Here is a 12,966-nt window from a genome sequence, read left to right on the forward strand (position 1 = left end):
AGTGTTTTTCTGACTTCTACCCAAAATTGGTCTATTAGGACCGTACATTTCTTAATCTAAATAATGAAATAACATGCTGATTAATTGCATGCATCAATACACACTGAGGGAACACCCAGAATAAACATAATTCCAAGATATTGTGTCAGAAGAGATAAAAAGTGAGTTTAGAAGTCAAAATATTTCATTGAACACAAGCCGATCAATGACCTATAGCACACAGCAATGCATTTTGAAATCAAGTTTGAGTCAATCTGTCTGAGGCAGACTATTTTAAGCAATGTCAAAACCTTGAGTTTCCTTTCCATTCTGATGGACTCGCTCAGTCTTTTATTGGCTGACCAGAGGCTTCACCCTGCATTTTCTTTGGATTGCATGAACCTCTGAACACACTTGAGATTTAACACGACTCTGAGCTCTAATGAAAGAGGCCTGTCCACACCACTGGAGCGCCAACATTAAACCGTAAAACTATTATAAAATACTACAGTGTGCATTAAAAATCAGCTCTATCTCGCCATTGCAACACTGCTGGGGAATGAGAGAGCGATAAAAATAAATGAAATCAGTAAAGTACAATGAACCTGCTGACATGTATAGAAGTGTACACAATGTTATTATGAGTGGTACGATTGCTCATAGTTATAGATTTGAACAAACCCCCAATGCTAAGTAACAAAATCAATGTGCTGTTATTTTTCTCAGTATCAGACACCTGAAATTTCCACCTGCTGAAGGATAAAACAGGTCAGAAAATCTCAAAGACACACACTGAAATCTAGAGACAAACACCTAAAAATACCCTCCTAGAAGAACAACAATGCATAGCAATCACCAAAAACCACTAGTAACTACATAACACCCTAATAACCACCCAGAACACCTTACGAATGCCCAAGCTGCCACTCAAAACACCCAGTCTTGTTTAATATACAGTATGCAACGCCTGCAGTGTTGGTGATTTGCACTCACCCTTGCGATCTTGCAGACGTTTTGGCCAGCCGTTCCCGCTGGTGGACCGGATGTGTGTGTGTGTGCCGGTGGAGGGGCTCTGGGTGGAGACGTGTGTGTGTGTGCCAGCGGCAGCGGGTGAGAGAGGTGGAGCGGAGGGCACGGGGGCAGACGGCGGAGACCATGAGACGGGACCACAGAGTCCACCGTCTGGAGAGGAGACTGGGGCTACAGAGACACGGGTAAACATCAGGTTTGACTGGCAATGAATATCTCAGTGAATATTTCAACATACAGCATGCACAATGTAGTAAAGCAGAATTCACACAAATTGAAACACAAAATGAGACGTTGGGCAGAATGTTCAAGCTGCTTCATCAGATAGTCACACTGATTTGAGTCATTTTTAGCATTTAGTTTTAGATTAAAAAAAAAAAAAAAAAAATCATTTTTATTTGACAAAAATCCATAATTTAGGTATGTGCATTTGTTATTTTTTTGTTTGTTTTATAATATTTCTATTTAGCTTTAATTTATTTTTATTTTAGTTCTTCAATTTATTTAATCTCACTTATTGGCAATTGCAACATTTCTATTATTTTTTTATTTTTGAGATTAGGTTTTTCCATCGAACATTTTTATTTTATTTTAATTTAAATATTTTTTTTTTATTTTGAAATAACATCACTCTTGCAACTGAGATACTACAGTGGCTTTAGAAGATCTGGAACAAAGTGCACGAATCATTTTAATAGTGTATTTATTGAGTTTAATGTCATTTTTGGAGCATGAGAGAGCACCCTTCAGTATGAGAAAGAGCAGCTAGAACATTCTGAATAACGTTTCCTTCTGTGCTCCACAGAAAAAGAGAAGGTCATACAGATTTGGATCAACATGCAGCTGAGTAAATGGTGACTCATTTTTGGCTGAGCTATCGTTTTTAAATGATACAAATGAGTTGCATATGAGCACACACTCGCACATCAGAGCTGTTTTGAGCTCTTGACCTGCAGCCAGATGTAACAAGAACAAAAACTGTATGTGTGTGTCTGTATAACCTCACCTTGCCTAACATCAAACAGACCTACATCCTCTATCTATCCTTATTACCGTCACACATTACGAGGACCAGATACTGCAGCCGCTCTTAAAATAACAGTTCATTTACTCACCTTTAAGTTGCTTCAAACCTGTATTTTCTTTGATGAAATGAAGTGGAAAAAAGATTTAAATGCTACATGTAAGATATTATCATTGAAAAACTACTTAAATTTCATCCACTTTCTAAAATCTTCAGAATATAGTACTTATCATGGTGTTTCTTTTGTAATTTTTTTTCACTATATTAATAATGTTAAAGAGCAGCATTAACATTTCTTCATAATATCTTATTTTGTGTCCCACATAAGAAAAAAAGCCAATACAGGTTTGGAGTGAGAAAATAATGTAAAAATTATTCAAATATATATATATATATATATATATAAGAAATTATACTTTCATGCAGCAAGGATTCATTACATAGATCAAAAGTGAGACTAAAGACATTTATAATGTTACAAAATAATTTGTTTTTCATTTTTTCACTTTCTATTCTTCAAAGTATCCTAAAACTAAAAATATCAGTTTCAATTAAAATATGAAGCAGCACAAAAGCACTATTTCTTGAACAGCAATTCAGATTAGAATGATCATGTATTACTGAAGACTGTATTGATCAAAATTCAGTTTTGCATCACAGGAATAATTACCTGTTCACAAAGAAAACAGATATTTTCAATTGTAGTAATATTTCAAATTGTTTCTGTTTTTCTGATCACATAAATGCAGCCTTGGTGAACATAAGAGACGTTAAAACTCTCTCTCTCTCACAGCGCAGGCTATCCGGTGCACCACAGGGGTCAGTCGTGGTTCTTTGCACATCCTCTAATCACAGATCTAAACTGCTTTACTCAACAACAGCCCTGAGATCACAAATGCATCCACAATCCATCTGGCTGACAGGCGTCTCTACTGATTTTCCAACCATTTGAGAGCGCTCTTGTGGTGTGACAGCTAAAGAGCAGGTTTTAAATGCAGAATGCTCACTTTGTCTTTCCTGTGCTTTTTATTAAACAAAAAACACATATCTTGAGTGAGTGAGAGATGGACGGCAATTGTCTCTCAGAACAGAAATAAAATAGTGACACACATATGCATGCAAGTATGAAATATGCATATGCTTGTGTCTCTCTCAATGCATGTGTGTGTGTGCATACGCATGCAATATGTGATCGAGGGATGACACACACCTTATATATGCTGGCTGTTTGTGGTAAAGCAGAGGCCTGACGCTGAGGAGACGTTCTGTACGTGGAGTGTGTTTGAATCCCAGTGTGTGTGTGAGCAGATGAGAGTGTGTGCACTGGACTGTTCAGTCTGTTGGGTCCCACAGATCTGCAGCAAAGCACAAATACACAAATACCCAGTTTAGGACATCGCAATTATGATGTGCATTTTTAACAACATCCAATCTAAAAAGGAACCTCCTCGGACCTTCACATTCTAGCAAGGTTCTCTCACAGGTACAAAAATAGTACAATAGCATCTTGCAATAACTTTATCTGATCTTTAATAATGCTTAATACAGTTCCGAAATCTGGACTTTCGTCTACATTTTTTAAAAAATACTTCTTGTAACAAAATGTTCAAAGAACATTGAAAAGTAACATTCCCATAATTTTTGCTAAAATATAAAAATGCAATGTTACCTTAAGAGTCACATAACAAAGAAAAAGGGCTTTTAAAAAATGAAATTATGTTTACATAACATAATGGGAATGTTAGCAAAAGCTAATCTTTTGTTAGCTGGGATAAAGTAATTATTTTAATTTGTATGCAAGTAAATTGATCTCACTTTAAGAACATTTCGATGTTCTTTGCTTGAAAACAAGACAAACCTTCTGATTAAAAACATTATTAATTTGCAGTGCAATGAGCATTAAACATGCCTAATTATAATCATGCATAATCATTGTCACAACAGCACAAAATATTAATGGTCCAAAAATAAGTTTCATTTTCTTTCATCTAAAACAATTTCATAATTTTTTTTCGTTAGATATTTGGTATGAAAATAATTTTCCTCTTCAGATTCACCTCCTCATTAAGCATATTCAGAGTTAAGGGACTCTTCTTGCTCTGATTAATACAACAAGTGTAGTAACACACAGATGTCAGCCAATCACAACACTTGATACTGTCTGTTTAGTTCTGCGGGTCAGATATGCAGCAAAAATGGTCATGAAAAAACAAATTCTGACGTTGTGTGGTGAACTGTACAGCATGGACTCAGCATGACTGTCTATTTCAGGTGTGCAAGTTTAGTACCTCAGTTTTTCAATGGTGTTCTTCTTATTGCTGAAGAACAGACTGAGCAGAGTTTTTCTCTTAATGCACGCGATTATTCCAACACACAGCAGACACAGAAACGCCACCAGGATGCCCACCGTCACACTGCTGCTGTCTGCAGAAACACACACACACACACACACACACACACACACACAGTGAGTAGATACTGATGAAGAGCAGTATAATGGTCACGGAGACATGTTTAATACCTGTCTGTCTCATCGGGCCGCTGTCCATACTGCCTCCAAACCCAGCTTTATCACAGAACGGAGGAGCCCAGAGCGACTCACAGTGACAGTTCATATTATTATTACAAACCTGCATGAGACACACACACACAAGAACACAGCAGTGATGTCAGACCCGTCACATGATCACTGCATTCATACTCAGAACTTTTCATTACGGGAAAAATCTTTTAGAGTTTAAATTAAGTTTTAACAGCGATAAAAGCACATACCAGTGTAAATGAAGGAATAAATGTATCTTTGCCAAAGCCAAAAAAAAAAACAAAAAAAAAATTATTTTGAATAAATGCAATTATTTTTTTAAAGGATATTCAAATAGAAAACTATTATTTTAAGTTGTAATAATATTTCACAATATTACATTTTTTTCTGTATTTTTGATCAAATAAATGCAGGCTTGATGAGCAGAAGAAACTTCTTTCAAAAACATTAAAAATAGTAATGTTTCCAAACTTTTGGTCTGTACTGTATATATATATATATTTATATTATACATACAGTATATTATATTTATATTATATATTTCTTTTATTTTTTACACATGCATGTATATATAACATTATAATTCTGTATTTAACATGCATTATTATTATTATTTTTGTTATTATTTTATTGCTATTAATATTGTAAAATATACAAATATTATAGATGTTGTTTTGACCTAGACATGCTATCTTGTGATTCACCTCCTTAGTAAATCCTCAATGTAATTGCTCGATGGAAATAAAATACATTCATTTTATAAACGCTAACACAACCCAGAATATAAGAAGGAAAATATTGAGTATCCAACTTTGCCAATATCATGTGTTTCTGGTCTGTGTGTGTGTTGAGCCGTCATCATGTCCTGCGTGCTGTAAGTCTGTAAGTGCACCTCCTCATCATCTACCAAAACACTTCCTCTTTCCTCCATTTGGCAGCATTAGTTTCTGGTTCTTCTCTCTCTTGGCGCTGATGAGCCGCAGATGTTGTACTCAGAGGGACATCTTGATCTAATCTGGAGATTCATGAGCTCATTCATGGACTTCCACTATCTGTTTCTCACTATCTGCACAAACCTGTAACCAATCGCACCTGTTTTTCACGAAGACTGCGTTCATCGTGATGTCCGTCATAATGCTGGAGCTAAAACACATTCGCTCTGTCAGGTTTCACCCCTCTGTATTTACACAGACCTCATCTGGACTCATTTTTACTGTAATCTATACATGCTTCGCTTAATTAAATGAAGATTTTAAAAAGCGAGGATTCTTGCAGACAATGTAAACATGTAAAACTATCACCATGTGAAAAAGAAGCTTTCCAACCAGGACCCATCATTAACTTTGACACCTGCCAGCATTAATTAATCAAACTTGTACATCAGATCAGCCTGAATTACATTTGCATTTTTACTTACTTCTATTAAATCTAAGCAAGTCTTAAATGACAGAGAATAACTTTAAATCAAGGTCCTCAGTGGCTTTTAGTTGCATGCAAGTCAAAGTAAAATTGCGATAATTATGTTCATTTGAAATCATAATGTATCCTGCCATTCATTCAAAATGTATAACAACAACAACAACAGTAAAAAGGAATTACTATAATCTTCTAACTTGTGAAAATCATTCACATTATGTTCAGACATGTAATTACGAGCTGGAAGCTCAAATGTTCATTAAAGCTCTGAGTTTGATTCAATGTGAAAACAACCAAAATATCCAAACGTCTAAAAACAAGTCCCGCTTTATGCAGTTTTGCTAAATCAATCTTGTTTTAAAGAGATTTAGATGTGCTGTACAGGAAAACATGACACAACGCTGATTTAAATCATGATTAATTAGTGCTAATGAGAATTGGGGGCCAAAGTGTGCATGCCAAATTATCATAACATTTCCATTTAGAAATTAAATTAAGGGTTTACTTAGGTGAATCTCAAAAAAACACGTACAGGTCATCATTCAATCTCAAGAAAAATTTGAAATAATAAAAAATAAGGAGTTATATTAATTTTCTTAGTTTTATTCTTTTATTTTATTTTTTATAATTAAAATAAATTCTTTACATTTTGTGTTTGTTTGTATTAAGTTATGACCTCAATTTAATTGATGAATGTACATAAAATGCTTTCATTTTACATGAAAATATGATACAGAAATGTAGGAAGGAAAGTATTCAGTATCCCACATAATGAAGAAGGTAAAATACATGATTTTCTGTAAAGCTGCTTTAAGACAATGTGCGCTCTACATACGAATTTGACCTGAATTCATCATGTAGTCATGCACTTTGCCATCATAATTAAAAGAAATCACACTAAGCCCAGTTTGGCGTTATGAGTGTGGCCATAGAAATGAATCATTTATGAGACGGAGGACATGAAGACGAGCTGTCATCGTGTAATTATGGTAATCCTGACGTGAGTGTCACATTAGATTCAGATTCCTCGTCTTATCAAGAAGATTTCTAGACTGTATGTAGGTCCATGGAGATGAAACTGTCCCATTATAGGTTCAGATGGATTTCTGGGCTGCTTGAAGCCTGTGTGAAATCCTGTCCACCAACCTTCCTGAAATACTTCTGAGTGAATCTGTAAAGACGGTCAGATATAAACTCACCCCGTGTCCGCTGCACTTGGCCGAACAGTCGTGAACCCCGAGCACACTGATGTTCTGACACTGTCTGTTTATACACATCTACAGAACACACACACACACACACACACACACACACACAGGGTTTATTTAGTTCTGTCAGTCAGTGATGATTGACAGCTCAGCTCCATCCAAATGGTGGAAAAGTGTCACATGTATCACACACCAGTTTCACACATTTACTGCTTCACTTAACTTCATTTTATTAATACTATGATGTCAGGGTTATTTCCAATTATGTCAGGATGTGACAAATGAGGCAATTCTTTCCTTAGTTAACAAGCCTGATTTCATTCACAACTCAATTTTGACCAAACATGCAGATATTGCATTTTACTTTTGCATGACACCAAATTATGAATTGATTGTAATGATGTCATATCAGGGTAAGAAAATAAACTATGGATTGAGGTAAAATGCCAACTGTGTATACCACGACATTTGTGATTTTTGACATGTTTCATAATACACTATTCTAGGCATATCAGGATTATTATTATTATTATTTTTTACATATAAATATGTGTTTAGTAAACCTATAATGAGCCTAATGTAGATATAAATATGATGTCTGGCCCAATTTCAGCACATTTAACTAGAACACATGTAGTTAGTAAATAATATGCTAAAACATATTTGAGCTAAATAAAAAATTTTTTTAATTTATGAAACAAAATCCACAAGTAAAATGCTATTGGAATTCAATTCTAGCGAGCAAATAAATAATATTCAAATAAATACTTATAATAATTATTAGAAAAGACTAGCTATCCATTAAAACAACAATGAATCATGATTTATTATCATTTTCAGCTTTGAGAACATCCCAAAGTAAGACTAAAGTGACTATAAAGTTAACACAAAGCATCAGTTAAATGTAATCCACACATAAGCTCCAGCTTCATCCAGAATACACTAGAAACCACAAAGTAACACATTTTAACCCATTCTGCAGCCCTGATGTTGTGGATCTATACGAGTTACATTTAATAAGCTTGTTTAATTACTCTCTTTACCATGTTTTCTCCACACTTGGTGCCAGTAAGCACGAGGCCCGGATCCGGCATGTCGTCTCCCAGGTACACATGAGTCCCTCGGCAGAGGATTCGTCCTCCTTCCTGGAGCGGGATATTGGTTTCTATTGAGACGGCATTGGTGCCAATCACTGGCCGATTGGCTCCGCCCTGACACTGGATCTTCCCACATTTAGCATCTCTGGAAAACAACAGGAGCAAACGCTTTAAAAGGCATTGTTTCATTTTAATTAATAAAAAAAAAATGGCATTTTACACTTAACCTTGTTTTTTCCCTGCTGTCCAAACAGACCTGTAACCCAATTTGGGATTGTGAACTTATAAAAAATTCAGATCAAAGTTTCCAGCCGCTAACAGTTCCCATGTTATGAATCCGAGTGTTTCCCAGACTGACACATCTGCAGTGTTTTCACAGCGCTGAAGTGTGGATCGTGGTAATGGGAAATACATCTTTGATTCCAATGCGGCCAAAACACAGAGAAATAATGAGGCATCTTCTCCAACAAAGACCAATTACTGCATTCACAGGGCAGTTTCTCACGCAGTCGCGTCCAAAAAAAGAAAGAAAGAGACAGACAGAACGTGGCAAGAGTCCCTTTGGCCAAAATAAAGAGTCATTAGCGGCCGAAACCCTTTCTCTCTCCGTCTGTCCACTGTCATTAAAGTAATTACTACATTGAGGATATGATCCGTGAAGCACTAAATAAAACAGCCAATCTGAGCTCAATTAAAACTAAATATATGACAGGTGTTACCTGCATATGCAAATTACTCTGACATTTTCAATAAGCTTGCGTTCTCTTTCTTTGAAAGACCTGTGTTGTTAATTGTCTGGCTGTTTGATTTCTCAGCACATTCATCCCTGTGTGTGTGTGTGTGTGTGTGTGTGTATGTGAGAGAGAGAGAGAGACAGTCAGTCAATAAAGAACAGGACGGGAAGAAACTGATGAGAGAAATTAATTTAAAATGTAATTTAAATCTAAAATTTTTGAAAAAAAAAAACACTCAAAGACCTGAATAAACACACCTCAGAAGTCAATTTAGATTTTCTGTCGTCCTGAAATGCACTGACTAAACGTTTTTTTTTTTTTTTCTTTTTTTTTTTTTAAATCTGTAATAAACAATCATTTATTTTGCAGCAAATGCAACAGTCATCTGCTGGAATATAAAACATGCACCTCATGATGCCAGCTCCACACCCCACTGTGTGAGAGACCGGGGCTAGTTGTCACACTCTTGTTTCTTTATTTAGTTTTTAATTTATTTTACACGCACCTTAAAGACTCAAAGCTATAGAACATTTCATTATCGCATCATTTGTTTGTGTGGGGCAAGTTGTCACAATGGAACCTACCTATTTAGTAAAATTAACCATTGCTTTGCCACTATATTATGCTACATAATTGTGAATACATTGTTTGAATTTATAATAGCCCAATACAAATTTTAAAAGTCGCCTTATAAAACGACAACAAAACCATTTTATTTATTTATTTTTCTATATAAATGTGTTTGCCATCGATGCAATGCTGCATAAAAAAATTTAATTACGAATTTTCTCTTACCGCGCTTCACATTTGGCAAACGATCCCTTTGCATCTTTTCCACAGTTTCCATACGGATCTCCCGCCGAGTTGACTCTTTCGAAACAGATTCCTGGAGCTGGTTTTGCACCTGTTAAACACACACAATGTTTTTCACATATACTGATGAAGTATAGAGGTTCCTCCAGGCCTGCGGGTGGCGCTGTCCTCACCCTGTCCCCACAGTGTGATGCACTGCTGCTCGTGTGTCTGGCAGATGCCGTTGTAACAGTGTCCATCCACACCCTGACAGGTGTGTCCATCGTGCAGGTAGACATTAGCGGGACAGTGAGGATCGGCACCTGTGCAAAACTCCGGCAGATCACAGGAGTTACTGGACTCACGGCACGGAGTCCCTGCAGGCTTCAGCTACACAACAAACACATGAAGACTACTTAAGTCCTTTCATCCAATACAAAATAACAGTTTACGTTTCTCTAAATGTTCCTGGTTTTATTGTAATTGATTTATCAGTGCATTTTATTCTAAAAAATAAATACATTTGATTGTTTTAGAGAAATATGCACTACAAATATATATACATTTGGTATTTAAGGTGGTTTAATAGCCTACGTACTTTTGTTGACATTACTATTTTTAAAAGATGCATTGACATATAAAACACATATTGAACAGTGATTTAATTTAAGTAAATATTCATATGAATATAATATGGTAATATTTAATATATTATAAATATTATATTAAGTAACATTAAAATAACGCAACATTTATTACATTTTCTAAATAAATGTTAAATGTATAAAGTGCATAATTAAATGCATAAAATAAATGTAATTTGCCGCACAATTTTATTTAAGTACATGAAATTAACAAGATATTAAAGACAGCAAAAAATTAAAGATGAACAATTATGATGAACGTCAAACGTTACCTGACAGTTTTCACAACACTGTCCATGTGCACATACAGCTTCCTCCTTCAGTGTGCATGTACTGGCATTACAGCAGGGATTCAGACACTCCTACACAGGCACACATTCATACAACTGTTTTTAACATTGATAATAGCAGAAATGTTTTTTGGAGCCGCAAATCAGCATATTGGAATGATTTCTGAAGATCATGTGACACTGAAGACTGGAGGAATGATGCTGAATATACAGCTTTGATCACAGGAGTAAATTCAAATTAAATTCTAAAAACAATTTTAAATTGCAATAATTTCACATTTTTACTGTATTTTTGATCAAATAAATGCAGCCTTGGTGAGCAGAAGAGACTTCCTAATTAAGTATTTTTTTTTTTAATCGAGATGTGACTCAAGCACATTTGCATATGTGTAAGAATCGTGTCTAAATAATTTCCCAGATGTTTTTCTCTGACTGCTGGCTCTGTGGAAATTCATAAATTGAACATGAGCATTGTTGACGAATGCACCGGCACAAACATTGTACCTTTTTGCTATGCATTCTGCACCGCCAGCAACATTTCAACAAAGACATCAATGAACAGATTTAAACCCTCAGGAAACACCTGAAGTTCTCAGACACATACAAAAGCTTTTCCTCTGCGGCCCTCGCAAAATCTCCTGGTCCAGCGTGACACATGCATCTCATTCTCGTGCTTCTTCTCACAGCGTGGTCACAGAAAACACTGTTTATTTCAGATTTGGAGGAGCGACTGCTAATAATGCATGACTCACTGGAGAGTGTGAAAAGTGTGGCACATATGCATGCAACATGTCTGGATGTCTGGATGAAATATGTTTTTGAAGACAAAACATACACACATGAGCTCTGATGTACCTCCAGATCTCCGCAATCGCACTGCTCTCCCTCCTCGACATATCCGTTTCCACATTTCTGGCCTCCGTAGAGCACCTTCACCTCCGGCATGTTGAACAAACACATGCCCACACCTTTCTCCAAACTCGCCGCGAGATCCTTCTTACTGCACGTACTGAAGACCGTAGGGAAAGGATACCTGAAAGAAAGCAGAAATATTTGCTTTTCAAGAAAACATTCAACATATGCACTCATAAACGGACCAATCAGGCAGCGGAACTCTTGCCAAGAAAATGACATCATCCTGTAAGTGAGGACCAATGAAACAAGGCTCAGAGGAGAGAACAGCGACAGATAAGAGATATTTATGAATCCTGCGTCTGTAAGAAATCACACTGATTCACTAGATTGTGTGTGTATGTGTGTGTGCGCTCTTGTTTTTGTGACATATCCGGACAAAACTCTGTATAACGACATGGGTATGACACAGGTATTACAAGGAGAGGGTGACTTATGAGGAAATAACCCATGTCCCCATTTTTCAAAACTCTTATAAATCAGACAGAATGAGTTTTTTTTGAGAAAGTAAAAATGCACAAAGTTTCCTGTGAGGGTTAGGGTTAGGTGTAGGGTTGGTGAAGGGCCATAGAATATACAGTTTGTACAGTATAAAAACCATTACGCCTATGGGATGAACACACTTTTCACAAAAACAAACGTGTGTGTGTGTGTGCGTTTAATTTGGACTGAATTATCCAACAAACCAAGATTCTAATGTAGTGTTTGATTGCACAAATATCACTATTGCAACCTAGAAATTGCATCGCAATGCACACCAAAAAAGTAAGAAAAAAAGCAAGGTGAGTTTTTAATGCACAGACATCGTATTTTCTTCAGAAATTGTAAAACTAGTTCTTAAGTACTTCAGTTTTCTGTTTCCCACACTTCCGCACATGGTGGAGATGATTTCACTGCAATTACACACACACAATAACACAGTAAAAGTGGCCCACAAATCCACTCTGAATATCACTGCTACCCTGTGGAGCGTAACAAAATGTTTCGCTCCAGTGTCTACGTGACGAAATCCCAAGTTTACAAACAACCCAACAGCCAGAGAAATTACAGCCCTCGTTTGTGACTGACAGCGATGCGATCGAGCTCCCAGAGAGAAGCATATGGTGCATATTACCAGACTGGCTGATGATGGTGAAGACCATCTGTGATCAGGGAGGGATTTTAGGAGGATTTAGGTATGGTGATTGCAGACCTCAATGCACGTGTGAATCATTGCAGTCGGCCGGTTTCATTAACACACTGAATGCTACAGCACTAAACATCGTGATGAATTAAATCAGTATGATTAGTTGAGTTACA

General features: G+C 36.3%; 1 protein-coding gene across 2 annotated transcripts in view; it reads right to left on the bottom strand.

Moving 5' to 3' along the window:
- The window catches only part of LOC127968805 (disintegrin and metalloproteinase domain-containing protein 12), an 85,389-nt gene that overhangs the window by 6,731 nt on the left and 65,692 nt on the right, over positions 1 to 12,966 (bottom strand). The window contains exons 12-21 of one of the 2 annotated variants that reach the window (XM_052570152.1): positions 11,611 to 11,788; positions 10,738 to 10,827; positions 10,016 to 10,211; positions 9,825 to 9,933; positions 8,242 to 8,440; positions 7,190 to 7,267; positions 4,554 to 4,662; positions 4,321 to 4,456; positions 3,243 to 3,387; positions 973 to 1,179 (exon numbers count right to left, since the gene is read on the bottom strand). In XM_052570152.1, coding sequence (XP_052426112.1) covers positions 973 to 1,179; positions 3,243 to 3,387; positions 4,321 to 4,456; positions 4,554 to 4,662; positions 7,190 to 7,267; positions 8,242 to 8,440; positions 9,825 to 9,933; positions 10,016 to 10,211; positions 10,738 to 10,827; positions 11,611 to 11,788 — 1,447 coding nt within the window. Of the gene's footprint in view, positions 1 to 972; positions 1,180 to 1,527; positions 2,151 to 3,242; positions 3,388 to 4,320; positions 4,457 to 4,553; positions 4,663 to 7,189; positions 7,268 to 8,241; positions 8,441 to 9,824; positions 9,934 to 10,015; positions 10,212 to 10,737; positions 10,828 to 11,610; positions 11,789 to 12,966 lie in introns of those variants that run through there. The other variant, XM_052570153.1, reaches the window with a different exon arrangement.

Source organism: Carassius gibelio, chromosome B12, assembly GCF_023724105.1.
Source record: "Carassius gibelio isolate Cgi1373 ecotype wild population from Czech Republic chromosome B12, carGib1.2-hapl.c, whole genome shotgun sequence".
Taxonomy (NCBI): domain Eukaryota; kingdom Metazoa; phylum Chordata; class Actinopteri; order Cypriniformes; family Cyprinidae; genus Carassius; species Carassius gibelio.